This window comes from Lutjanus erythropterus, chromosome 7, assembly GCF_056507025.1.
Source record: "Lutjanus erythropterus isolate fLutEry1 chromosome 7, fLutEry1.hap2, whole genome shotgun sequence".
In the NCBI taxonomy this organism is placed as follows: domain Eukaryota; kingdom Metazoa; phylum Chordata; class Actinopteri; order Lutjaniformes; family Lutjanidae; genus Lutjanus; species Lutjanus erythropterus.
The window spans coordinates 39,891,318-39,917,754 of record NC_139323.1 but is presented as its reverse complement, the minus strand read 5'-3'; the positions used below and the strand labels follow the sequence as shown (position 1 = coordinate 39,917,754).

The following is a 26,437-nucleotide window of genomic DNA, read 5'->3' as shown; positions in this document are numbered from 1 at the left end:
CTTTACTGTCGCCTCAGTCTGACTGAGCATCTTTAGCGCTCTGTTGTGCTGGAAAACGAACATGATGTCCTGTGGTTATCAGAACTGGAGCTTCTCAGGTGGCTCAGAGCACGAGTCCTTTATGTGCTGAAGTTTTCAGAAGTAGTACTGTAGAAGCCAACAAAATATTGTCAGTATCAGGATGAATATGTTTCACTGGGATTTACTGATGGCACAGCGGTGTATTGGACCTCTTTATGTTGTTTTTTTAATCTCTATAAAATGTTTTGATCTGGTCGGAGCAGTAAATGGCTGAAAGTTTTTACAAGGGGGAACATTATGGAAAAGTTTGACTCTTTGCTGCATGTCATTTCCCTCACTCTCTCTTCGTTTCCTGCCATATCTTCAGCTGTCCTACAAATTAAAAGCATAAAAGACCAAAAAAACAAAGAGGATCCATTGCCAAGAAGTCCTTATTTTGACCTTTATATTGGGGGCATATGTTTATATTTCAGCTTTAAACTCGTCTGTATTTGTCCTCTGGCTCGTGTCGTCTCACATTCTCTGCTCCCCGTGTGCTGTCTGGATTTTAACAGTCTCTCTCTCCCTCTGTCACTAGACGCGTCCTTCTCTGATGAGATGAGCGACCTGGGCAGTGATGCTGATGCGTCCAGAGGGCCAAATGAACCGGCCGTGAAGAGGGAGAGGATTGAAATGAGCCACCCTCTGCAGGAGATGTGAGTCGGGTCTGAACGGGGGCCGGACTGAACGCCACCGAGGACCAGCATCTCTCCATAAAAAAACCCTGAAGTGGCTTTTGGGGCCCTTTGAGGACGCAGCGAGCACACCGCGTCCTCCTGCAGTGAGCGTGTGCAATGTACATAGAGAAGAAAGTAGCAGTCAGTCCTCCCCTCTCTAGTGTTTCTAAGGACGGTAATCTTTCTCCCGGGAAGCTCACGCGTCTGTTTTTATTTACTCACAGGGGTGTAACACAGGTCTGATTTTTTTCTTTCCGTTTTTGTTGCAACTGTGAATGACTTTGTGCAGTACCTTTTTATTGGATGTGTAACTTGGAGTGGTGGCGTGTGGTGTTTATGTGATTCTTCTTCTTCTCTCTGGTTTTTTTTTTTACATTTTAACTAGCTGTGCCATAGTGTCATTTGAGTGCCTTAGATCGCTAACTTTGAAACCACCACTACAGATGTCTATCTGTCCCTCAGCTGTGCCTCTACCGCAGTATGAATGTATCGTCTCCAAACCTCAGACATTCAAAGCACCTTTGACATTGATTAGGTGTAGGTGTGTATACTCTCCTTGTTGCCTCTGCTGCAGCTCGCAGCAAACACACACACACACACACACACACAAAAAAGACAAAAATAACATGCAACCTATTGACCCAAAGGACCTTTCTTTCCCTCAGTCGTTCCCACCAGCTTAGCCATAGTCGTGGCTCTGTAGGGCCTCGTAGTGTCGCAGTAGTCAGGAAGGCAGGGACCTCAGTACGTTACCTGTGTAAGACGTTGGTTTGTTTACCTCAATAGATTTCTATGCTGTGCTCCGTTCGGCTCAGATCACATGAGGCAAGTATTAAACAAATGTAGCCACTGTTGCGGTTTGTGTCTCCCGGTCCTCTTTCTGCTCGTGTAAATAGTTCTCCACAAACGATGGTTCCTCCCTGCGCTGGAAGGATGAATCCTACGTGCAGACCTGTAGTTAAAGGAGTAGTTTGGATGTTTTTGAAGTGGGGTTGTATGAGGCGTTTATTGACAGTCAGTGTGTTACCCACAGAAGTTTGGAGAAGCAGCAGTGTGTACTGCTTTGGTCAGGCTCAGCAGCAAAATTTATTTTAAACGCTTAAAAAATATAATTTCAAGTGTATGCTATATTTAAAATAATTTGACAGTTTGTCTTTTGTTTCCAATTGTTAAATTAACTGCTAACTATCAATTAATTGTTTTAAGCCATTTTTAACGGAGTAAAAACCCCTCAGTTTTCAGAAGTCATCCTCTCAAATATGAATATTTTCTGGTTTCTTAACTTTTCTGTGACAGTAAAGTGAATATCTTTGGGTTGTGGACAAAACAAAATAAACAAAACAAAATAGTGATTAACATTTTCTTACATTTTATGGACCAAACAACTGATCGATTAATTGAAGAAATGATTAGTCATTAGTCACAGCCCAACCAACCAGGCTCTGCTCAGATAACACACAGTAGATCAGTAAAGTTTCAGCAAAGTAAAGTAGTGGAAATGTTCTAAATATAGAGTTCACTTAAAATGATATTGATTTTTTAGGTTTCTAAAATACATTTGACAGTTCATGGCTTAGTTCCTGACATCAGTACACCTGCTGTTCCTTTAAACAGGAGGGCATCCTGACTGCCATCCACTGCAGGAAACACACCGACTATCCATCAGAACCTCACAGAACTCCAGACTGTCCCTTTAACTCAGCTGCCACGGCGCTGAGAATAAATCCAGACTAATCGACCGAATGGAGATGAGGCGTTAAAAACTGGAATCTGGTCTGCCTCATTTCCTGATCAATAAAAAGTGGTTGTACATTTCATCTGAGGAAGATAAATCAATACATGTTCGAGCGGTTGGACCTGTAAAACCAAAACTCTGAACACAGAAAGAGGATCTCTCTCTCTCTCTCTCTCTCTCTCTCTCTCTCTCTCTCTCTCTCTCTCGTGCTCCCCCCGACTTCAGATACTTTGACCTCATGCTGTTACTCAGATTAAAGTCTTATGTTTGAATTAGATAGAGAAATAAATACAGTGTGTTATTTGGGGAATTTGTCCATAATAAATTATATAAATATATATATCTTTGTATGATGTAGAACGTGTGTGTGCTCTGTGGCCTTCAGTCTTTGCCTAATCTCTCTCTCTCCTCACACTGTACTTTGGTTGGTCACTTTGTATCAGAAGAAAATGCTTTGATGTGTAATCGGTTAGACTGGCGTGTGTGATAAATTTGTTTCCAATCTCAATTGTTCAATGTATGAAAACTCGATTATTCCCGCGGTGCCACGGCGCCCGAGTAAGCTATTAAACTGTCACAAGAGAAATGTCTATTTATATGAACTATTCTGATTTGATTGACATCAGCTTTGTGTTGAAAATTGGTTCGGTTGATTTATTTTCCCCCTCGTTCGGATGATTTTGTTGTAGCGATGAGAATCCTTGAGCTTGAGTTATTTAAGGCTTTTTGTAACTTGTGCCTGTCACAGTAATTTGCCTTCAAGTGCTTTGGGAAAAAAAAGTTATTTCTGTGTGTACTTTGTAATGTTTTGTAAGGCTGTTTTAGATTTTTGGCGGAGGATTATTTTTTATTATTGAACTAGATTTGGTTCTTCTTACAAGTTATACTGAACCCTTATTTTTGTGCATTTTTAAACCTGTTCTTGACTACACTTTAACTAGCCTAAGGACAGATGACGGTCTGTAATAAACTGCATAGTTCAGCTGTATTTTGTACTTGGTCACAATGTGTAATAAATTGGTGTAAACCAAAAAGGTTTGAGCACATTTATTTTTATCAAATATTCAACATCACAAAACCTCTATTTGGAACAAACAGCAGATTTACAAACATTTCTTTTTCTAAGGTTTGGTAGAAGATTTTGCTCACAAATGACTTGTTTGATCCTTTTAAGATGCTCTAGAGATTTTGTCCATACAGTATTTACATATTTAAAAATCCTAGTTTCCATGGCAACTCATTTCCAGACAATAATATGTTTAGCTTTATTCACACGTTTTCCTTTCCTCTAACTGATGAAAAGTTCTGACATGTAGTTTAGTTTGCAGAGATTGAATAGAAAAAGAGTTTCCGTCCTGCTAAAGGCAGCATGACTGAGTGTACGACACACAACTTAAATTAGAGGAGAAGAAGAAGAAGAAGAAGAAGAGAAGGCTTGGTCCTAGAACAGCAGGACAACATCAGAAGTAAGTGCACATCATCCTTCAAGGCTGAGCGTCAAGGTGCCTCGTCTCCAGTTTTAATGTCTTACCACCGATCACCTCTCCCCCTCCTCCGTCCAGAAAAAGTGCAAAGTTCTCTGAACCCACAGCGACGGTCCGTCACGCGAATCACAAGGAGCAACCGGCCATGTACTTCCCTGTGAAACACACGACAAAACATCAATGCACAGAAAGGAAATGCGCCGCCAAAGTAAAGCGCAACCTGACTTCTCTAACTATTCCAACAGTGTTAGAATAAAATGTGTCGTGTTAATGCAGCACAGTGTAAGAAAACGAACACGTGTGTCTTCACAGCGTCACCTGTGGCAAATCTTTTCTTGACCAGCGACATGCGGTAGCGGCTGCCCACCAGCTCCACGTCCATGCCCGACAGCGAGGCCCCAGAGCCCACGAACTGAACGGCCAGGCTGGGTGGAGGGCCGCGGGGAACCTCCAGGCACTGCCAGCTGGCACACAGAGTCCCTGAGCCTGAGACACAGAGACATGAGGGACGTGACCTCAGAGACGGTAACGGATCATAAACACAGCAGGTGTGTCTTTGTCAACACGCTCAGCGCTTTCTTTTATTGATGTAACTACCATAAAGAAGAGGTTTTCATGCAGCTTCTTACTTTGAAGGGCTGATTATTTCTTTAGTATAAAAATATCCCAACATTTAAGTGCACTTTTCTATTTTATACAACTAATGGAAAAAGTAACAAAGTTTACATCCATGTCTGTCCAAACTTATATATGTGGTCAAAACTTTTGACATTAATTCCAATGAGAAACTTGCTGTCTTCACTTCTTTACAGAGGAGGACAGACGACTGAAAGAGAGCTGAACATTATGATGTCACAGTGAGGCTGACCTTTGACCTTTTGGATATAAAATGTCATCACTCAATCATTTTAGCCTATCAGACATTTGCATGAAGTTTTGTCATTAGTGGACGAAATCTGGGGTTACGGCCAAAAAAATCAGTTCATCCTTCAGTCCAAGTCGGCGTTTGTGCCAAATTTGAAGAATTCCTCTCGTTCACAAGAACAGAAACGCCTCCGGCCACAGCCGTCACCAGCGCAAAGGCATAAAAAGTGACAAAAAAATGTGTGAAGGCAGAACACTAGTTAGCAAGCAAATAGAGAAATCAGAATGAGCGGCTAAACTTAATGGCTAAATGGTTAAAACGTACAGCTTCTTAAAGTGGTAACAACATGAACACAAACTTGACTGAACAATCAAGACGAGAGACTAAACATTGTCAGGTCTTTTGCTTTGGTTTAAAAAAGGACAAAACAAAAGGACTTCTAGGTTACATTTAAAGCTGGAGTAGGCAGCTGATTGTTTTTGTCATTGGAGAAAAAATCCATAATAATCTTCAGCATGCTGTAATTCAAGTGGCCTGAGAGAAAACTTTTGTTCCTCCTCTTGGCTCTGTTTTCAGGCTCTAGAAAATCCAACCTCATTATGGGATTTTGTTTACAGGATGACAAGCTGAACTTTACATCAACAGACAACCGACGGTTATAAACAGCTGATCAACTTACAGGGCAGGACTTGTTATTGTCAAGTTACAGTACACTGCTTGTTCTTGCTGCCCGCCTGAGCCTCCTTGAGTCCAGGTCGGGGCAGATAAAAGGCTTCAACCACAGAGCGCATGAATGAAATGAAGCTTTGGCTCAACTGAAGTCTTATCATCTTTTGATCTGCGTGTTCAAACATTAATTATGTCTGATTAAAAAAAAGCGTGAAGAAATATGAGGAGAAACGGAGATAAATTTAGGATGAACGACTGCACGGCTTCTTTTCAGCTGTCATCAAACTGACAAACCTCTCTGACACAGACGCTCTGGTTTACAAGACGTCCAGCAAAACACATAAATGACTCAACACTGCCAGACATTATTCATGTAAAGCTGCACTTTTATTTTAGCGATAAGGAAATGTTGTGCAGGAAAACAGTATTTTTAGCATCAGGGCGGGGAGGAGTTATGGTGACCTTTCAGTGCTTTGTCACTGGCTCATAAACCGGAGAAGAAGTCTTCTAACTATAAACGTTTTCAGCCTCTAACATCCCATCGATCACTGACAGCTATGAATAGTCTCTCTTTCTCTGCTCTCCAGGCCTGCAGCTTCACACCGAGGTAATAATATATCATTAGATGAAAAAATTGAGCAAAATAAAAAGAGGAAATGTGGGTGTCTGGTACAAAGAGGCACCCAGGTGAGGTGAAGGAGACCTTGAGCTCAAATTTAATTCAATTTTAGACTTTTCCATCTTAAATTAGAGCCACAAAGCCTCCATTATGCGCCGCCTCTTATCTGTGCAGCGTGAAGGTCATAAAAATAAGAGCAACAATCAACTAGACACAAAATACAAGAGGAACATTTGATGTTGGTCTTTGTGTCGGATCAGTATGCAGAAGAACCTCCACTTGTTCATTTTGCTCACCTCCAGCAGGCTGACGAGAGCAGCTGCCACCTTCAAATGCTAATTCTGTTGTTAGAAGCTAATGATACGCCTTCAGAGTTTAGCTGCTTACAAAGAGAAGGATGAGATCTCTTCACGAAACTCTTAATTACTCATCTCTGCATTTGTATGACACAATGTCGAGACGCGAACTTGTCGAGAAGGTGATGAAATAGAAAATTCAGCTCATAATTTTAATGAGAATCAGATGGCTCCTTATTATGACAGACACAAAACAGGCTGAGGCTGTGAGTTAGATGGATGTCAAGTTGGAAGTTTTTCCCCTTTTGCTTTCTAGTGAACATTTTCTTATCAAACTTTACCGATCTTTCCTTGTTCAGTGACGTACTAAATAAACAGAGAAGAGAGCAGCAGCAGCTGCGGCAGTGGAGCTCTGACCTTTGCTGTGATTGGTCGGGGAGAGGTTGGGGAGTTTCCACAGCAGCCGTCTTTCCTCAGCGTTCCTGCAGAGACAAATAAACAGTCAGTGAGGCCGAATCTGCTTCTTCTCCTCCCTTTACAACTCTGTTTGAAATTTCTCCTCTTATCCATCACAGCGATGCTGAAATTCTTCACTGACGTGTCACTCGTGGTTCTCAGCATTTCTGTTATTTTTAGAGCAGCAACCAACAATTATTTTCATTTTTGATTCGTCTGTGTATTGCTTTTTGTGATTAATTATTTAGAATATACTCATTATATTTGCAAGTAAATCTCAAGTCTTTGCACTAAAGTCCCAAACTGCAGGTTTAGTGTCCTAAAGAAGTCACAGTGCACTCTTCACTAAATTTAATGCCACTTTGGGGGCAGCAGACTGTCCATCTGTAATTTTCAGGCCTGCACCTGTTTTGCGAACAGCAATTCATTCAACACGATCTTTGGTATCTTTTTTTTTTCCAGATCTGGGGAATTAAGTGTTGACGTGCTGAGAGTGAACAGCGTTATCATCAGTCGATTCAGAAAAAAGTCCAAGTGAGGTCACGAGTCACTGGTGTTTGAGTCCAAGTTGAGCTGCAAGTCTTCGTCTAAATCACCAAATTCGTGACTCAAGTGCAAGTCATGTGACTCAAGTCCACACCTCATGTCTGGAGTACGGTATATGCTGCAGAATGTCAGGAAATCATAAAAATATTGATCGCAGCAGTTTTGGTCGATCACTTTTCTAAAATCCATTTTCAGTTTTCATAATAACAGACAAAAACAGCAGAAAAAAAGTAGCAAATCGTCACATTTGAGTAGCTGGAAACAACAAATGTTTGGTATTTTTAGCCACCCTGTGGATGGCAGTGCCGGTCCAGACTGAAATAGCTCAGCAACTGTTGGACGAACTGCCAAATCAGTTTGGTTCAGACATTCATGGTCCCCAGAGGACGGATTCCTCCCGGCTTTAATGATTCTCTGTCTTTTCCTCTCCTGCCACCATGAGGTGGTTTAGAGTAAACTGTCTCAACAAATACTGGATGAACCGTCATGAAATTCAGACATTAGTAACCTTTATACTTGTTAAACATTAGCATGTTAGCATTTAGCTCAAAGCCGTTACCATGGCTACAGACTCTTCATATCACTGATAGATGTGAAGTAATTGATTCATCTGTTATAGACAATTAACCCACTGATTGATTGACTAATAATGATTGGAGGTTTACTGTATGAAGCACACTGGAGCTGAAACAAACACGACTATAAGACTCATTGATTAGTTGATTAACAGTAAATTAATCTGCAGCAATTCTGACAATTAAGACAATTAAGTCCATGTAATTTTCTTACTCTCCCATGACAACAAACTGAATATCTTGAGGTTTTGGACAGTTGGTCAGACAAACAGATATCAGAATATGTTATGAATCTGGGCATTTTCTGATATTTTCTGACATTTTGTAAAGACAATTAATCAACAAAATGATCAACAGATGAAGTGATGATGAAAATAACTTCAGCTGCAGCTTTTAAAGAACATATTACTGTGATAAACCAACAGTCTGACCTTCTCTGTATTCTTCTCTGTGTTCCTCTGAAGTCATTAGAGATGCTCCTGCTCATATATTATGATTATATGCTTCATTTATTCTGTTGCTGCGTTACAATAATCTTACTGATCACATTCATTGAATAAATAACACAGTAAACTCTGGCTGAACCAGCTGACAGTTGACAGTGAAGACAAACTGCGTGTTATCCGTCCGTCATCACGGCGTCAGAGCTCACCAGGAGGCGGGCGGTTGGCACTGCAGGTCTGTGGCGGTGTGGTCTAACGGCAGCAGCACCTGGACGGCGGTGAGCTGGGTGGAGGGCGCCGTGGCGGGGCAACAGTGGTAATCCAGAGACACCCGGGTCACCGTGCCGCTGCGCTGACACTCCGCAGACAGCAGGAGGGGAGCCCGACCCGGGTCCTGAGACGACACCTGAGGACACAACGGAGACTTTTTTTAACGACTGAACAAAGAGTCCAGAGCAGGTTTGTGCAAAAATAAACACCATATATCTTTTCTTTAGCTTCGTACTTCGCCCCAAAGGTGCATCTCTTTGGTCTTTGGTACGTCAGGTCCTTCTGACGTCCTTTACAGTTGGAAAGGATAAGATTAAAGGTTCCACACAGAAGTTCCAGAGTTGTAAGCTGATGTTTATCCATTATCTGATTTTATTTAATGAGTCAATGAGTGAGAAGCGAAGGGGACAGGACAGGAGGTGGAAGATAAACGTCCTAAATTGTCTTATCTGAGTTATTTCTATTCTTAGATTCACATGTATTTTATGTCTCTTTTATTTACTATATACATGTTTATTTTATCTTTTATTTTTTTTAACTACATTTTTTAATTTGTTTTATTTTGAAAAACTGTCCCCTGTATTGGTCCAGTTATAAAATACAATCCTATCTTTTTTTTATATATATATATATATCATCTGTTTTTTTAATGTGTGAATGAACATGACGGACGTAAACAGCAGCAGTCAAAAGTTTGGACACGCTTCTCATCGAGTGTTTTTCTTTATTCTTCCAGTTCAGATTTCACCAGCAGTGTGCAAAGCTGCCATCAAAGCGAGACGTGGAAGAATCACAAATATCAAAGAGCAAAAGAAAATCGCAGGTGTGCAGAAGAAGAGAACAGCTGGACAACAAAAGGCAAAAAAAGACACGCTGTCCTCTGCACATACAATCAAAGATTTATTAAGTCTTACTGCTTTTTAAAAATCCAAACTTTAAAACATATTTTGCCGTGTTTTCACTTTTTTTTTTTTTCCATATGTCATCGTTTTGATGTGCTCAGTATTAACAGGTGCTGCATATTTACACACTGTGTCATTCTGCTGAGTAAAAGAGACGAGAGACGGGCAGAGGACAGGGAAACAGGACAGGTTTCAGAAGGTGTCTCTTTTATTTAGTATGATCATTTATTTAATTTAATTATTTATTTTTATTTCTTTTCCTCTCTTCTTTTGTTTATTTTAGATACAGCTCCTCCTCCTCCTCCTCTCTGTGAATGGATGCAAATATAATTTTATATTATCTATATTATGTTTCTCATATAAATGAATATGAGTATTGTATAATCTTCTTTGGCTCAATAACAATATTTGAAACAAAGTCAGTTTGGTGTTATTTTCATGTCATAGAAAATCTAATAATGCTTTATTTCATGGGCCTCTAATCTCTGAGTAATTTCCAATAACTGACATAAAAGTTTAAAGATAAAAGACAAAAAAGATAATATACACATACAGATAATTCCAGTTACATGAGTAAGACAGAGACGCCTCCCGACCCTGCAGGAATGTTAAATTTGTTTAAAAGGAAACATAAAATTCAACAGATATGTAGAAAACAGTTTCTAGTATTTTTATTTTCAAGAAAATTTATATTTTCTTTCCAGTAATAATGGATATTATTTGGGAGTTGAGGACTTCTAAAATAAAGCATCAGTACTGAATATTTTATGATCATTTCAAATGTGTAAAATTTAAACTTGATAATGTTTTATTGATTTCTTCATGACCTCTCCAGGCCCACACATCATCTCAGACCCCTGAGTCAAACTCAATCAGTGACTTTAACTCCTGACCTGATACTTGAGCAGGCCGACGTTGTAGTAGGACGCTTGCGGGTTGAGTTCAGCTTCTCTCTGCAGGTAGACCTGCAGCGCCTGCATGTTGAACCAGAAGTCTCTGGCGTCCGGGTCACTCTGAGACGGATCACTGCGGAGACACACAGGCGGCAGGACGGTCAGGACGACGGCGAAACAACAGCAAAAACAACAGCTGTGATTCAAACCGCGGAGGGCGGCTGACCTGTAGAGCAGCTTTTGGTTTGGCAGGAAGTGATCGATCCTCGAGACGTTGACCAGCCTGAAGCTGAGCACGGGAACGTTGGGGTTGGCTGTGAAGATCCGTGTGATGCCTGCGGGGAAGGACATCGTCAGGTCGCCGGTGATCTTCACCAGACATCTGGAGAAAGAAGCAAACACACAAACTGAATTAAAATGAATCTTGTTAACTCAGCTGCCTCCGAGGGAAAATGCAAACGGTTTTCTGTGATTATTTTTCAGACAGTAGCCTCACGCTGACCGGTTGTGTTGTCCTCCTTTGAAGTAAGCGTTGATATATTCTGTTATGGCTGCAGCCACCGGCCACGCCTCCTGTGTGCTGAGGGAGATGGGACTGGGGCCTCGAGACAGGTGCACTGAGGAGGACAAACGTGATCATTCTGAGTCATGCCTGAATCAAGTCAGGGTTTAAGGAATAGTTCAACATTTTGGGGAAATTCGTTTCACTGTCTGATATCGTTGACTTGCTCAGATTTAGTAGATTTTGTCATTTTCTCTTGATTTCTGTGGTTCTTCTCAGGCCAACTTACTTAATGGTTTCTTTCTTTCTGCACAGTGTATTTTATTTTGAAAACTGACCTTTTTCTCTCTGCCTTTCCTGTGCCTGACTTCCTGCTCGTCATCATCAAAAATAGACTGTGGCATTTGTTCTCCACAGAGCGGAGAGACACTGAAACAATCACAAGCATTGTCCAGAGTACCGGCTGCCCGCTGCAATCAGCCAGTTAGATGACAAGAACATCACTCTCACATGAAACCACCGTCAGCAGCCAGTTAGCTTAGCTTTGCACAAATACCAAAAACAGCTAGCCTGACTCTGTGCGAAGGTAAAAAAAAAAAAATCCACCTTCAACCACCTTTAATTAGTCAACATATTATATATATTGTTTGTTTAATTTGTACAAAATCAAAAAAGAATAAATGGGAAATTCTAGAAATGTATGTGCAGGATTATACCTTCAGTTTTTGTAGTGCTGTACAGGCTAGCTAAGCTAACAGTCTCCTGGCTGCACGATCAATATTTTCATGTTGCACCAATAAGCATATTTCCCAAACTATCAGAAAATTCCTTAAAATTCCTCTCCATACATGTTTTAAAGTGTGTAAAAATACTCTGTATCAATAATATTTCATTTTACATGGTTTTCCTCTATAAAAAGAAAAAAAAAATCAGAAAAGGGGCTGGAGGTTGGTGTCAGGCCCCGCCCACCACCGCCTGTGCACAAAAATTCTTGTGCACAAAAATCAGTGACTAGCATACGTATCAGAATACTAAGTGTAGTTAACGTTTTTTGTTTGTTACCTTGTATCAGACACGGCTAATGCTAACTCTCACTCTCTGTACTGATAAGTCCGTTCTGTGCTCGAGGTTTCAGTTTTCTTTGTCTGCATTTCAGCGATTGGTTTCCACATTTAGCAAACCTAGCTTGCTCTGGTGCGTCTGAGTCTCAGATTTGAGGGAAGTGCACAGACATCTCCAATCACAAACTCTGCACAGATACAAGTCAGTATAGTCGAGGTCAGATATTTTCGGGGACGTAAACATTCGAAATAGAAATCCTGCAGTGTAACTTTATTTATGTTCTGAGGCGTACGCTGTCTTTGTTGGTGGTCCTGGTGCTGGTAGGGGAGCGGTGAAGATTGTCCCGCCCTGGCAGGACTGGCCGCTCGGTTCTGACCCCCCCAGTCGCCGTCCCTGGCCTGAGGCCCCCACTCGCTGGGGCTGGAGGAGGAGGAGGAGGTGAGCGACGGGCTGGGCTCCGGCAGCGGGGAGGAGCACAGAGACCGGGACTGAAACACACAGGGACAAAGTTCGCTCAATAATGGAGCCATTTCCTTAAAGATGACGCCCTCATTTACATTGTTGCATTGCATTACAACGTTTTACGAATGTGGAAAACAATCATCTGCAATCACAGCTTATTTTTCTAATTTCTAATGCCCTTCATATCTAAATGATACAACAGAGTTTTAGGACTACTCCTGTGGGGAAAAACTGAGTGAAACCTCCTAAATAGAAAGAAATATTACAAGACCAAAGTCATAATTAAGTCAAACAGTTAAAATGATGAGTCTCATGATTGATACTCACCCTCTCACAGCCGCTGAGTCGGCCTGAAGTCCTCTTGGCGCGCGCCGCTCTCGGAGGAGCAGCTGAGACCACTTCAGTCGTGTCCTGTCTGAAGTTGTGTTTGGACCCTGACAGAGACGCACAAAAGGCACACAGAGTGACTCAAAGCCGATCTGAATCACAGAGTGAAACAAGATTATAAAGAGACGGTCGGCCGCTGAAATCAGTCAGAAGTTGTGTCCAGAGCAGCCGGAGACGAGCAGAACGAGACGCGCTGCCAAAACAAGCTGGCAAAAAAACCTGACGACATTTTGTTTGTGTTGGTTTAATTGAGGGATGCAGCATCTGAATATTCTTGAAAGAGATTTTTTCCTCTTTAGTGAGAAAGAAAAAAAGAAAATCCTGCATCACTTGTTCTCACTTAAACAGCAACTTTTCATTTATTCCAACACAAAACTGTCCAGCTCTTTGATTTAAATGACATATGGTATCTATTTTTACATTATTTTTCCACATTTTCTCAAATTTGTTTTCTATTCATACTTCTTGACATGCAGTATTTGCTTTTTATCTTTCTCTCTACTTTCCCACTGATAACTTTGCTGAACAACAAGGAAAACTCCTCGTATGTTTAAACCTACTGGTAATAAACCTGATTCTCATTTGTATGAATTTATGATGAAGATATGACATGAGACAAGTTAGGGCTGCAACTATTTATAATTTTCATTACCAATTAATCTGCCATTAATATTATTTGATTAATTGCTTAATTGTTTCTCATAAAATGCCAAAAATTTGAGAATTTTTATAATCATAGTTTCCTGAAGGGGGGGGCCTTCAAATCACTTGTTTTCTCTGTTCAGCAGCCCAAAATCCAAATATATTTAGTTTTGTATCACATAATACAGAGAAAAATCAGTAAATCCTCACATTTTAAAAGTAATGTTTGACATTTTTGACCAAAATGTTTAATCAGTTATCAAAATAGAAACTGACAGCAGGTGAATAAACAGATCCTCAGTCGACTAATAACCATAAAACTCTCAGCTTATAGTTTCTGTCATCATTCAAGGGATTGTGTGTAATTACAATAAAAAAATCCTTTTAGTTTATTTATAAACTAAAAACAGGTTTAGATGAATAAACCCTGAATTAAGGGGACTGATCTGGCAGCGTCCTGATGGAAGGATTAGAATTCATGTTGATTAATTAAAACCATGTCTCAGTGCTTTTGTTAGAAATCTGCTCCACAGAATTAAACTGATGAAGAGCAGAGGACCTCATACGTGAAAATATATCTTAACTTAACTGTCTTGGTTCAGAGTTATCAAAGACAAAAATCCCCAAACATCAAACTTATCAAACTGTGCACTTTCAGTAGTTCTGGTTGGTACGATTAAATCCGTATAAGTTGTTTTCTCAGGCTTCTCCTGGTAACCCCGTGTTCAACACAACGCTATGAACTGTGGGTAAGTTTCCAGAGATGCAGAGGAGGCTCAAAACTTCTGCGAGAGACGATTTGACAGTGGGACGGCCCTGAACCCTCAAAGTCTGTGAGTCAGTGAGTGTGGACACTGGGATTGGGCCCAGGTTTTATCTGAGTGTGTGAGTGTGTGAGTGTGTGAGTGTGCTTATCTTTTTCCTTCACAGCTGTAACTTCTGTCAGAGCTGCCAGCACTCACAGTAAAACCTCCACAAATGGTCCAAAATGCATCAGCACATCTATTCTTCAACCAACCAAGAACAGTTCGTGTCACTCTACGTTTCATTGTTCTCCACTCGTTCCTTTCTGCTGCTTGAGTAGAGTTCAAGTCACATTTGCTCCCTTTTTTTTTCTCTCTCTCTCTTCCAAGAATCTCATCTGATACACAGCCACGCATTACTTCATGCATCTGCAGCCTTGCAGCACTTGTGTAGAGGTGTGAAGTGAAAGTACTTTGTTCCTGTACTTAAGTTCTTGATAATTTTTATTTTTGCAAGATTGTGCACCGCCTTCCCAACATCAAGACAGATTTGAACCTAAATGCATGTCACGATAACGCATGAAGAGGATGTATCTATCAGTGCACATCACACATAGACACAAGATGAAAACATCGTAGAAGTTAACTTTGTGTAGAAACAGCTGAGAGAAACTTTTTTACATAAGTATCTGTACTTCTACTTGAGTAAAGAAAGTGTTTATTTTTGCCTCCTCTGCACTTGTTCCAGGTGGAACATGCAACATGTCTCAGAGGCTTCTCTTTGATTTACGTCACTTTGAACAAAAGCAAGTGATTAATGTATTTTATATTTCATACACGCTTTTAATGTCTGAGCTTCTGCTTTTCATGTTTCTATTATTGACTAATAATGCAGATGAATGTCGTCTTATTCATCCATATTTTAATTAACATTAATATCACCTCGTTTCATTGTTTTGACTGTCTGGTATTATGTGTCTGTGTTGCATGTTTTAATTAGAACCTGTCCTGAGTGATGTTTCTTTTTATTTTTATTATTATTCTGCACACTTATAAATGATAAACAACTGCAGTTTTAATCTTATATTCTGTTTTTTTCAGGGAGACGTTGTAACATCTGTCCTGGGACTACTGATGAAAAATAGTCTGTTGGCTTATTCCACCACATTTACAGAATTGTTTATTAATTTATACTATCCCTGTTAAATAAACCAATAAATAAATATGATGGCATCCCGCAAGGATTTTAGATTAAAAGGTAGTTTGGAAGATGGGAAGTTTTCTTTTCATTTCATCATATTGTTGAGTGGGTATCTGGATTTTCTATGCAGCTTTTTCTTTTGTTTTTTTATTTTATTTTCATTCCACAACATATTTTTCAAGGAGAGGAAGACAACAACTCTTGCCGGCCTGAAATGATCGGCTATTCAGCTATTGGCTAGTCCATCTTTCTGGTCAATTTCTTTGACATTTTAATGGTCTGCCTGCAAAAACTAGTGAAGGACAGCTCAGGGACACAGTGGCACCGTCCACACCCACTGAGCCAAAGACTGAGTGAGAGGAAAAGACTGTAGAATCAATATTTTCACATCTAATGCAACAAATCAAAGTTGTTCAAACTAGAGTTAGTGACTGATGGAACAGTGGGGAGAAAAATCAAGATGGTGTTGAGTTTTTTCATGGTTTTATTTTGTTTTTCTATGAAGTTTAAATGAAGTCAAGTGAACTCACCATAGTTTGGTAAAAGAAACTTTGATTCAGAAAGTGTGTGTTTTTCAGTTTAATAAAGAAATTAGGTCTAAGAGTATTTCTGTGCTTGACATTTTGTGAATTTCTTTTGTTAATTTATTGGACCTAGCAAACTTACATCATGTATTTAGAGCTACTACAAGGAGGCCCCTGTGAACAAAAGCAGAAGTGCTTCCTCCATACTTGCCGACGTTAAAACCTCAAAGAAGGGAAGATTTCAAAACCAAAGCAGAGAGTCTGGGGGTCCTGAGTTTCACACACTGTGTTTCCTGCATTATTGGTAACTTTTAAAGCATGAAAATAACAAAATAGAAAAACATTTTTGTGCAAAGAGATGCATGCAGATGACATATAACTGACAAATATTAGCAGGAAAACTTAATAAAAACTTAAATGGAGAAAAAAGAAAGAAATGCGTACCCTTGTGAGAGCTGACACTGCATGTTATCTGTGTGTTCAGATCCAGGCAGTCTTGATCTTTGTCTGTGGAGAAACACAGATCCTCCTGTGGTCCTGAATGCCTCGTGAGCGGAGGAGCGTTCCTGCGTGGTTCGCTCTCTGATGATCTGTGTTTTCTCCTCTCTCCTCCTCCTCCTCCTCCTCCTCCGTCTCCTTTTCCTCCTCCCTCCTGTGTTTTGGAGCCACTGGGCGCTCCGGAGACGCCTTCATTAAACGGGTTGTGGACAGAGTTCCAGTGGATCAGCTCCTTCTTGGGCTGAGCTGTGGGCAAAGAGTTGGAGTTGGCGTCCAGTCCCAGTCTGCTGCTGCTGGTGGAGCCGATACCACCGCCGCCACCGCCGCCACCGCCACTGCTACTGCTGCTGCTGCTGCTGTGTGGAGGGATTAACCCTGCCGCCGCAGCCAGAGACGACTGATGCGTGGGGCTGCCAATCATCGTGATCGCAAACGGGTCATCAGAGGTGACAGGAGGCGGGAGGCTGCGGTCTCGTTTCCTGTCTCTGTCTTTACGATTAGAGGAGGATGAAGAGGAGGAGGAGGAGGAGGTTGGGAGTGTCTTGGTGTCGGCGAGAGTCATGGAGAACGGGTCCCCTCGCACATCCATCCCCCTGCCCTCCTGGGCGGGGCGAGGCGGCGGACGCGCCCAGGCGTCAGACAGGTTGAGAGCCTCTTGGGTGACCGTCCTCTCAAATGCGGCGAGGAAGGGGTCCTCGGGGGGGATGTGTTTGCAGTTCCACACCGATGACTCCATCTCAGGTGGAGGCAGGGACTGCGAGAAGGCAGGGAACCGCATGGACGAGGGGTCCATGTCTGGGGGGACACGAGAGGGACGTGACGGGGCGACGGACCAGACGCCGGCGGGGTCGTCCTGCGGGTGAGGACTCCGACCAGGGGACGGGTCCCGGAAAGCGGAGAGGAAAGGATCCGCAGGTCGTCCCAGCGTCTGCGTCTGCTCTTTACTCTGGGACACGGGAGGCCACGCTGCCCACCCCACCGGCTCGGGGGAAGGCCCCAGGGGCTGATGGGAAGGTGAGTCCAGGCCAGAGTCTTCAACGTTCTCCGGAGAGGAGGAGTCGGACGAGAAGGCAGCATCTGACAGACAACACATGACAGGAGATAAGAGTGATACCAGAGTGAAACAAAGAACTCACAAAAATGTAATTAGACTTTAATGATCTGCTGTAAAGAAATAAATAACGTTACACAGTATCAACAGCAAATAAGCTTATTGGTCCAAATACAACACAATCTGGCCACACAGCAGGTGTTAGTTTGGAAGGGGCATGCCACAGGTGGGCGTTTTACCTGCTAAACTTTTGGTTCAAACCTCTTTTCTATGTGTTTAATGTCTATAAATAAACGGATGGAGCACCACGTCTGAACGGCTACAGGTGAGCCCGCATACTGTCACCTTTAGCCCGTTAGCTGAAGCTCATTTTGTTGACTCATATAAACCCCTCTTCTGTTGGTAGGAGTTTAGGTGGAGGCAAAACTGGCTAGCAAGTTTTCTTGGCTCGTTTCTTCTGAATATGTACGGTCACTCACTCTCATGGAGTGCGAGTGTTAGTTGAAAAAGTTCACATTAACCAACGAGAACCTGAACACTCTGTTGGATCAGCTGTTACCTTAACCTCACCCCGTGTTTCCCTCCAGTTTTGCCTTTGTTTCACCTCCACCTAACACCCAAAGATGGCCAAAAATGGGTCTGTATGCACGACAGGCCGAGTCCTGGAGACCCCAGACATGAGCGTTAGCCAAGTAACTCAATGGTTTTGTTGTGTGACATACTCATTTTTCAAAAGCCAGACCTAATAGGATTTTCCCATCAGCTGTTGAAACTCTGAGAAATATACAAAACTACACACATTTATTTCTGGACTTTCCCTAAAGTTAAAACAATTTGGGAGGAAATATTTAATTGATTTTTTTTGGCAGGTCAAAGTTCAGATTTTACCAGACACAGAAAAGATCACTTTCATTTTGGGGGGCTTGTGAACAGATCTATGAGCCACTTGCATATTTTACCAGCATTTGGCTGACAGCTGATGCTAATTTTGTGCCCTGCTTAGTATAATTATTGGGGAACAAATTGACTCAGACTGTGACTGTGTTTTGGGTTTTTTATTTTGAAAGCCTCATAAAACTGTTTAATGAGACCCAGAGGGCTTTAATCTTTTCTATGGTTATATTTAAAAGAGTTATTTTGAGTTGAATGGTAATCTACCTCTGCTCCTCGTTTTAAGATGGTTGCAATGATGCGATTCTTGTTTTTATTTGGAGGAGATCAAGTTTTCTTCTTCTGGCTCAGACTGTCAGTTTGTTAAGATCTGGGGAAGAGGGAAAAATGACTCGTCTGCAACTAAGTAGTGTATGTTTATTCATGTTTTCCTCTTGAATTTGGCTTAAAGGACCAGTTTGTAGGATTTAGTGGCATCTGATGGTGAGCTTGCAGATTGCAAACACCTTTTTTCATTCTGCGCTTCCAAGCCTGTAGGAGAACCTGTGGGGGTCATAAAACTTGGAGCGACATGGCGGACTCTTTGGACCCCCGTCCTCTCTAGACATAAACCGTTCATTCTAAGATCACAAAAACACAATGATTCTTATCATTAGAAGGTTATTCACTTGTTAAAACGCACTCTTCTACACTGGACCTCTAAACTGTCTTTATAATAAGCCATCTTATATTTGGGCCAATACGATATAAATATAAACAGACAAAGAAAACATTTTTTATCACAACAACAGCTCTTACATTCAGAGGCGCCGAAAGTGCTCTGCTCTCTGAGTTGATCCCGACTGTCAAAGCTTTTTGACTTGAAGGCCGATTCCAGCGGCGGTCCGAACAGACTGTCCGAACCCGACGCCGTCGAACTCAACCTGGAGAAGATCGAGGAGAGGAAGAGACGGAAAATCAGGGTGGAGGAGTGATGGAGGGAGTGATGATGATGATGATGAGGAGGATGAGGAGGAGGAGGAGCGGTGGGAAGGAAAGTGAGAACAGAGGAGTGGGTGGAAGTGAGAAAAGAGGAAATTGGGGACTTTCTTTGTTGTGAAAATACAATTTCACGTGTAGGTTGTGTTTTTTTTTTTGCTCTACTCAACTCCAAAAACTCTGTAAACTCTCTAATTATAAAAGTCTAATTAATGTGTGAAGATCAAGTATTTCTGTGGGATCAGTTTTCTCTTCTGTTCTGTTTTCAAACCGAGGTTGAAATGAACACGAAGTGGCCGTACTTCACCTCCGAGTGTGATGTGAACGGTTTCCTAAAACACAATAATCAGAGTCGTAGTTCAGAATCAGAGATAAATCTGACACCTACGATATCTTACGCTTGGCAGGAAGAATTTCAGACAAACCAGTGGCATTTCTGTAACCTTCTGAAAAAGACCTTCACACCCACTTCACATTGTGATTGTCCAGCTGTGTCAAGGTGAGAAAGTGAGCGGCGTCTGAACTTCTCTCTCTGTTCCCCCTTTTTTTTTTTTCCATTCTTGACACAACTATTTCTGTCTTTTTTCATGTGAACAACAAAGACCGACGTTATAAATCTTCCAGGAGAGACTGGTCTGAAAGTCAGCCTCATTATCTCCTTATTTAAAGGTTATCACGTCTCCCTCCTCTGTGTTGGCCAGGTTGTCACCCCGCTTTCGAGCGAGGCCGTTCGGACAATGACACACATTTCCAGTTGTGTGAAAACAGTGAAAATGACAATTTTATGCTCCATTTATGGATTTAAGGAGACGGCAGATGGACAACACTTTCTGGACAGCACAGGAAAAACTAACTACATCGTCCTGTTTGCAATAAAATATATTAAATTCTATTATTTACAGTAATTATTCTAGTAATGCATGGAGCTTTAAAATGCAGCTTACTCTCAATATTCTGTTGCATTTTTATCAATAATTTATTAACTGTCAGCCATTTTTATTAATTCTCAGTTGGTCAAAAATGTTTAAATTGTGCACCAAATATGTGTAATAAATGGTATCAATCCACAAACTGCTGCAACAACTTATGAGACATGATAGAGCATGCATGGCCATTACACTTCAGTGCCCTTGTACACTCTAAACTTTCAAAAGAAAACATGTTTATTACAGATTTATGGCTATAAATACTTGACACACAGGGCCGAGATGCATCGTAAATTAATCTTCAGGTCCCCAGCTTTGTATTATGATAAAGAAAAAGAAAAACTTGAATTTATGGTAGGGAGGGACGAGGTTAAAAACAATTAAAATCAAGTAACATAAAATGTCAGTGCTGTGTCTGAGCTAAAGAGGAATTAAAGAAAGAGGAAAGAACAGAGAGAGAAATTAGGCGACTGAGGTAAAACCAGCAGATGGACAAAAATAAATCGAAGATGGTGATGGTGAGGAGACTGTGGAGGGGAAACCCGAGGAGCTTCAAACTGCAGGAAAGGCCGGGGACGACGTTATCTAACCTCCAAATGTCTCTCAGACATGAGTGTTTAAGGTCAGAGACATCTTACCTGCTGTGATCAGGACTGGAGGTGGACCTGCGTAGGCCCTCCTGCTCTCCATCTGTAAAGAGACAAAACACACACACACACACACACACACACAGGATGAGACAGAGTGAGTCACTGCAGAGGATGTTCCCCAATCAGAACTAATCAGCAGCCTGGTGTTCTTCGTCAGAGCGTTGAGGGGAGGCTGAGATTGAGCGAGATAGGACGACATGAGGGAAAACCCATCAGCCATTACCTTCATGGTGATAAATACCAGCAATTAGCCCGGTCTCACTGGGCTCCAGCCACCGCTGCTGTCACCACAGAGTAACCGCTTTAATCAGCCGCTGATCGTTAATCCTGCCACCGCTGGATTTAAAGGAGGGAGACTCCTCGCAGCCACGAAGCAGCAGGTTGTATCTTAACCTACTGGCAGCTAACGAACCTGTTGGCGATAAAACACGCTCCGGAGCACGAGCACAGGGCTCGGCTGTGACTAATGGATGGCGGCTGTTCATGCAAGGTCAGCCGATGAAGAGATTTGCTGTCGAGAGGGGAACACCGGGGGGCTAAACATGTTGGAGGCAGAGAGACGCTGCACACAGGAATCATCAGTCTAATCCGACAAATATTGCTGAATGTGAGTGACAGTTTTCATCATTTTCAAATAACAACCACAAACAAAAGAAAGGAGAATAACTCAAAACCTCCATTACAAGCACAAATGCACAACACGACAGACTTACAACTGATGATAACCTTTTTCAAAGATATGAACAGACAGACATTCATTTAGTTGGAGTCATGTCTCATATAAATGTTCCATTTTTTGCAGTTCTTTTAAAAGCTACCACAAGGAAGGTTCATATTTTGTTGAATTTGGAGGCCCCTGTGGACAAAAGCTGTAGTGTTTCCACTGTGATATTAATAAAAAAAATCCTCTCCTGCTTCCTTTTAACTGTATAACAAATGACTCAATGTGACTTTGCTTGGAAAAAAAGTAACTACAGCCTCGTTTTAATCGGATTTCAAGGAGAATTCGACCTGGTTGAAGCCAAGAACAACTGTGCAGAAATAGCTGATCTTCTCAGTGATGGTCTCGTTGACTTTTGTAGGTCACAGAGGGAGTCAGAATCAGAATCTCAGTCAACTTTTCCATAACAAAAAATGCCTTGGATAATTTCCAGCCTTTACATCAATTTGTCAGACAATTTCTGGTAACGACTTTCTTCCTTGTTGCAAGTAAAACTTAAGTCCAGTGAAGATCTGCTCTCATAATTTCGTCAGTGTTACCAAGTCACTTCACAAGGCAGTTAGTTCATATCTCAAAATATTTTCAACAAGCGCTTTAACATTTTCCAAACATAGCCTCATCTTTGTACAGTTCCAGAAAACATGTCAATGGTCAGCCTCTGTTCTCCCACACGTTCTCCAGCAGAGACGTTGTGCTACAAGTTGCCTTCTTTTTTTACTTTGGATGTTATTAAAAAGCAACTTAGATTGATGATAATCTTTTGTTGATGATCAGTGAAAAGTTAAGGCTGAAATTAACGATTATTTTCATCATCAAATAATCTTTGATCGCCAATTAATCTTTTGGTCTGTAGAGTGTTAGAAAATTATGAAAAATTTCCCATTATAACTTCCAGAGCCCAACGTGATCTGTTCAAATTCCCCGTATGTCTCCTCTAAAAATGATTCATCAACTATCATCTGTAAATAAACTAATATTTTCTGTTCTACACAAAGCAAAGAAGTTTCGAAAAGGAAAACCAGACAGATAGAAGATCTTGTTGCTGAGGACCCCCGACAAACCAATAAAGGACCCCTGTTGGTCCCCGGACTCCAGTTTGAAAACAACTGTATTAATAAACTAACTGTTTTAGCTCTATACAAAAATAAATAAGTTTGAAAAAAAAAGGACAAACAGACAGGCAGAGACAGAAGAGAACGACAGATTAAAGTCAGGCTCACCCCTGTGGGAGGCACCCTCGCCTTCTTCTGAGCGACCTCCTGCTGTGCTCGAGTTTCCTGCAGAGACACAACAGAAGACAACAGTTCTCAGAAGTCTCTATTATAACATTCAGCGCACAGACTACGAGAGACACATTTGGATGAACTTACTGGAGAGATGCCGCTTGATTGACACCTGGAAAGTCAACAGAGAGGGACAGATTTGGTCAAAACAATTGACTCGTGTGAAGATGAATGATGGTGTTTTAATACATTTTTTCCTTACTGTCACAAAATCCCTTAAAAAGACTGAAACAACGTACAGTTCAGACTCGCCTCGCGTGTCTATGGCTGGTATGTTTCTACTTGCTGATGAAGACAAAGAAGTCAAGCTGGACGCTGTAGTTCTTATCTCATTTTAGTTTGGGACTATTTTAACTGCAAATTAACAGCCCTTTGATGCTGTGATGAGTATTTACAGCTGCAGAACGATGTATTTAGAAGTGAAACAAATATTCTACAGCACCTGTTTTCATCCTAATAAAGGAATATGTCACCCTGTGGAGCAGTGATGGGTTTCTAACAGTTTTTGAGAATACAGGGCTTCAGCTACACAAACTAAACTTGTTAGCGTGATGAGTTGCTTGTCGGGTTTGTTTTTTCCGTGGGAATTATTGACATAATGAAAAACATAACCATGCAGGATCTGAAGTCTGATTTTGTTTTTCTTTTTTGGTAATTTAGGACAGGTTTAGATTTGAACATGGAGGTTCACCACAGAGGTTTAGATTTCAGCAGCTTGGGGGAAAATGCCCAAGTCTTCAGAGAAATCCCAAGAAACATAGAGGACATGCCAAAAAAATAAATAAATAAATAAAATAAATTAGATAAATGGACACAACCTGTTGTCGCGCCCCTCTGTTGGGCGGCAGAGTCAGCGCCCCAACGGTGGCTTTCAGCTCTTTCTCAGTGGCGGCAGAGTTGCTGCGGTTGCTGCTGGCGACCGGTCTGATCTGGATGTGGAACTTCTTGGGCTCCTCGTCATCAAAGTCGGAGTCGCTGGAGTAAAAATTGTTCTCCTTCTCGTCAGAGCAGCGTACAGACAGAGAGGACAGTCAAGGAGAACAAGCTCATACTGTAAACCGGGTAATGAAGGGTGATGTTTTAACTCATTTTAATGTGCAAAAGTCTTTCAAATTGGCCTTCAATTTTTATCTTATTTTATTAAATAAAAACCAATCAGAACTTGCAAAGTGAAAAAAAACCCCAATCACCTAATATTAGCACTTATACTACTTGCACTTTACTGTCTTTGTACTTGTTTTTTTTTTTTGTCTTTTTTATTGTACCCATTTCTTTTAGTGTTGCACTGATGCATTATACTGAGTCTTGTATATGGAGAGAATGACAATAAATTCTACCTTGAACCTGAACGACATTACAAACCGTGAGCAGCACTGCAACACAACTGCTGCTTACTTGAGCACTACTGTCATATTTTACAAATGTGAGCCATTACTGGAAAGGCTTTGCTTTTAGTTACCGTCAAAATGCACCAACGTACCGACTGACGCTGTTCATTAGAATAAACTGTTGTTTACTGCACTGCTCTTTTCTTTCACAGTGGTGCATCACTGAAAGCCAAATGTATTTTAGGTGATAAATATGAACTTTAAAATGATGAAAAATGTAACTGCTGCTAACTAATGCACTGAAGTACAACTGACTTCAATACATCACATTACAGTAATACATAATGAAAGTCTCCAAAAGTTGCTCTTAATCTACGTCGACCTCTGCAGAAATCAAACTTATTTTCTTGTTTCCATTTATGTATAATCTAGAGGAAGTTACTGAAAGACAGTGTTTGATAGTGACTATCTCATTTCAAAATGCTGCGACGATTGAATTTCACTGTAAATAAAATGATTTGATGCTCTGATAAACATACGGTGTGATGTATTGCTTCGCTCGATGCAGACTGAATCTCTAAACTGATAATCTGGATATAAATGCAGGATCTAAAGCCAAGGGAGAAGGTTTTGGTATCTGAAGTGTCCTGTAGTATCGATCAATTACAAGAAATCATCTAAATGGTCATCAGATGGCAGTGAACGGGTTCACGGGTTAATATGTGAGATTTTGAGGACAAAATTTAGAGCAGGCGGTTTTAGGCTGAGAGAACTGCTGACTGAATGAAAAATTGAGCCAAAGTAATTTTAAAATGCTATCAAATTAGGCTTGAGCTAACATTATACCGCCAATGAGAACACTATTCAAAAATAAAATTAATATGAGACCAAACAGGATGACATTACAAACCAAACAGGTTAGAATTTTATTACCCCTGAACAACACTGAATATTACTATTTGGACACACGTCCGACTTCCTTAAAGAGCAAAGGGAGTAATTTGAGTCACTGTGATATTAAATCAGAGAAAATTATTCGGGCACGCAGATTGCAGTGCAACACAAAACACAGTGTGTTGCACAGAGGCAGAAGCACCGCCGAGCGTGCGGGAGGAGGCGGGCTGCAGAGCTTCAAACAGGCAAACTGCCACTTCCTGCTGCACCATCGCCCCCCAGTGAAAGTCACCTCCTCTTCCCCTTTCTTTGGACTCCGCTGCACGTGGACGTGTTGTGTCATGTCATGTGAGGTGTGTTTGTTTGTGTCTGGTGTTTTGATGAATGTGAACCGTCTATTCTGAGCAGGTGGGGGCCAGGCAGGGTGGGGGGACACAAAGTCAGGAAGAGTTGTTATCTCAGAGCTGTCAGGACGGAGAGTTGCAGCTGATAAATGGATCAGACACGGAGCGTCGGGTTAGGAGGACAAATTATCCGATGCCATCCTGGTGGAGCTGCTTTAGCTTATTTGTATTTAACAAGGGGGGAGCATTTAGTCATTTGCTCTGAGAAATAGGATAATAAATATCTTTATAATTGTCCGGCTCTCCAGTTAATGAGGCCATGAGCGAAGCCGTTTGTGTGAACAAACTGGTTAAACTCCACCTCTCACCTCCGACCTCCTGATTACACTTCATTTAAAAATGTCTCAATCTCATTTAGGGTCCTTTTCAGAGTCTATTCTGTGTCGCACGAAGCTTAATGCGGTGCAAAGTGTCATGCGAGGGAGTCAAGCTTGTGATAACCTTCAGGCGTGTTTATGAATCCGAAATATGTGGGTGTTCCAGCTGAAGTGAAGAGATGAATTTAATGAAGGCTCCAGTTGCTGTTTTTACAGTCGTGCTTCTGACTCTGCCTTGTTTGTACTCAGCAGATGGTGCATTTCGTTTGCTTGTGTTGCTCAGTACAGATGTGACTGAGGCTCCGAATCAAAATACCAAATATTTGCTGGTTGCAGTTTCAGAAATAGGAAGAGTTGCTGACTTTTCTCTGGTTCATATATCTAAATTCTTCTGCTTTTGTAGGACTTTAATTTGTCTGCCTTTATTAGAGAGTCAATGATACAAAGATAACAGATAAAAGAAGAAAAAGGGATGGGAACTGA

At 41.3% G+C, this 26,437-nt stretch overlaps 2 protein-coding genes across 5 annotated transcripts in view; one reads left to right on the top strand and one right to left on the bottom strand.

Moving 5' to 3' along the window:
* The window catches only part of rfx2 (regulatory factor X, 2 (influences HLA class II expression)), a 35,277-nt gene extending 33,686 nt beyond the window's left edge, over positions 1–1,591 (top strand). For all 4 annotated transcript variants that reach the window (XM_084723750.1, XM_084723749.1, XM_084723748.1 and 1 more), the window contains one exon: positions 599–1,591. In XM_084723750.1, coding sequence (XP_084579876.1) covers positions 599–720 — 122 coding nt within the window. In that variant the 3' untranslated portion in view covers positions 721–1,591. The remainder of the gene's footprint in view (positions 1–598) is intronic.
* A 1,913-nt stretch (positions 1,592–3,504) lies between these two features.
* fcho1 (FCH and mu domain containing endocytic adaptor 1) overlaps positions 3,505–26,437 on the bottom strand; it is an 85,916-nt gene continuing 62,983 nt past the window's right edge. Inside the window, exons 13-27 of the mRNA XM_084723747.1 lie at positions 23,830–24,023; positions 23,099–23,123; positions 22,949–23,005; positions 20,996–21,047; positions 19,252–19,376; positions 16,458–17,588; positions 12,844–12,950; positions 12,347–12,542; positions 10,993–11,107; positions 10,717–10,872; positions 10,491–10,623; positions 8,635–8,831; positions 6,823–6,887; positions 4,275–4,442; positions 3,505–4,111 (exon numbers count right to left, since the gene is read on the bottom strand). Coding sequence (XP_084579873.1) covers positions 4,083–4,111; positions 4,275–4,442; positions 6,823–6,887; positions 8,635–8,831; positions 10,491–10,623; positions 10,717–10,872; positions 10,993–11,107; positions 12,347–12,542; positions 12,844–12,950; positions 16,458–17,588; positions 19,252–19,376; positions 20,996–21,047; positions 22,949–23,005; positions 23,099–23,123; positions 23,830–24,023 — 2,750 coding nt within the window. The 3' untranslated portion in view covers positions 3,505–4,082. The remainder of the gene's footprint in view (positions 4,112–4,274; positions 4,443–6,822; positions 6,888–8,634; positions 8,832–10,490; positions 10,624–10,716; positions 10,873–10,992; positions 11,108–12,346; positions 12,543–12,843; positions 12,951–16,457; positions 17,589–19,251; positions 19,377–20,995; positions 21,048–22,948; positions 23,006–23,098; positions 23,124–23,829; positions 24,024–26,437) is intronic.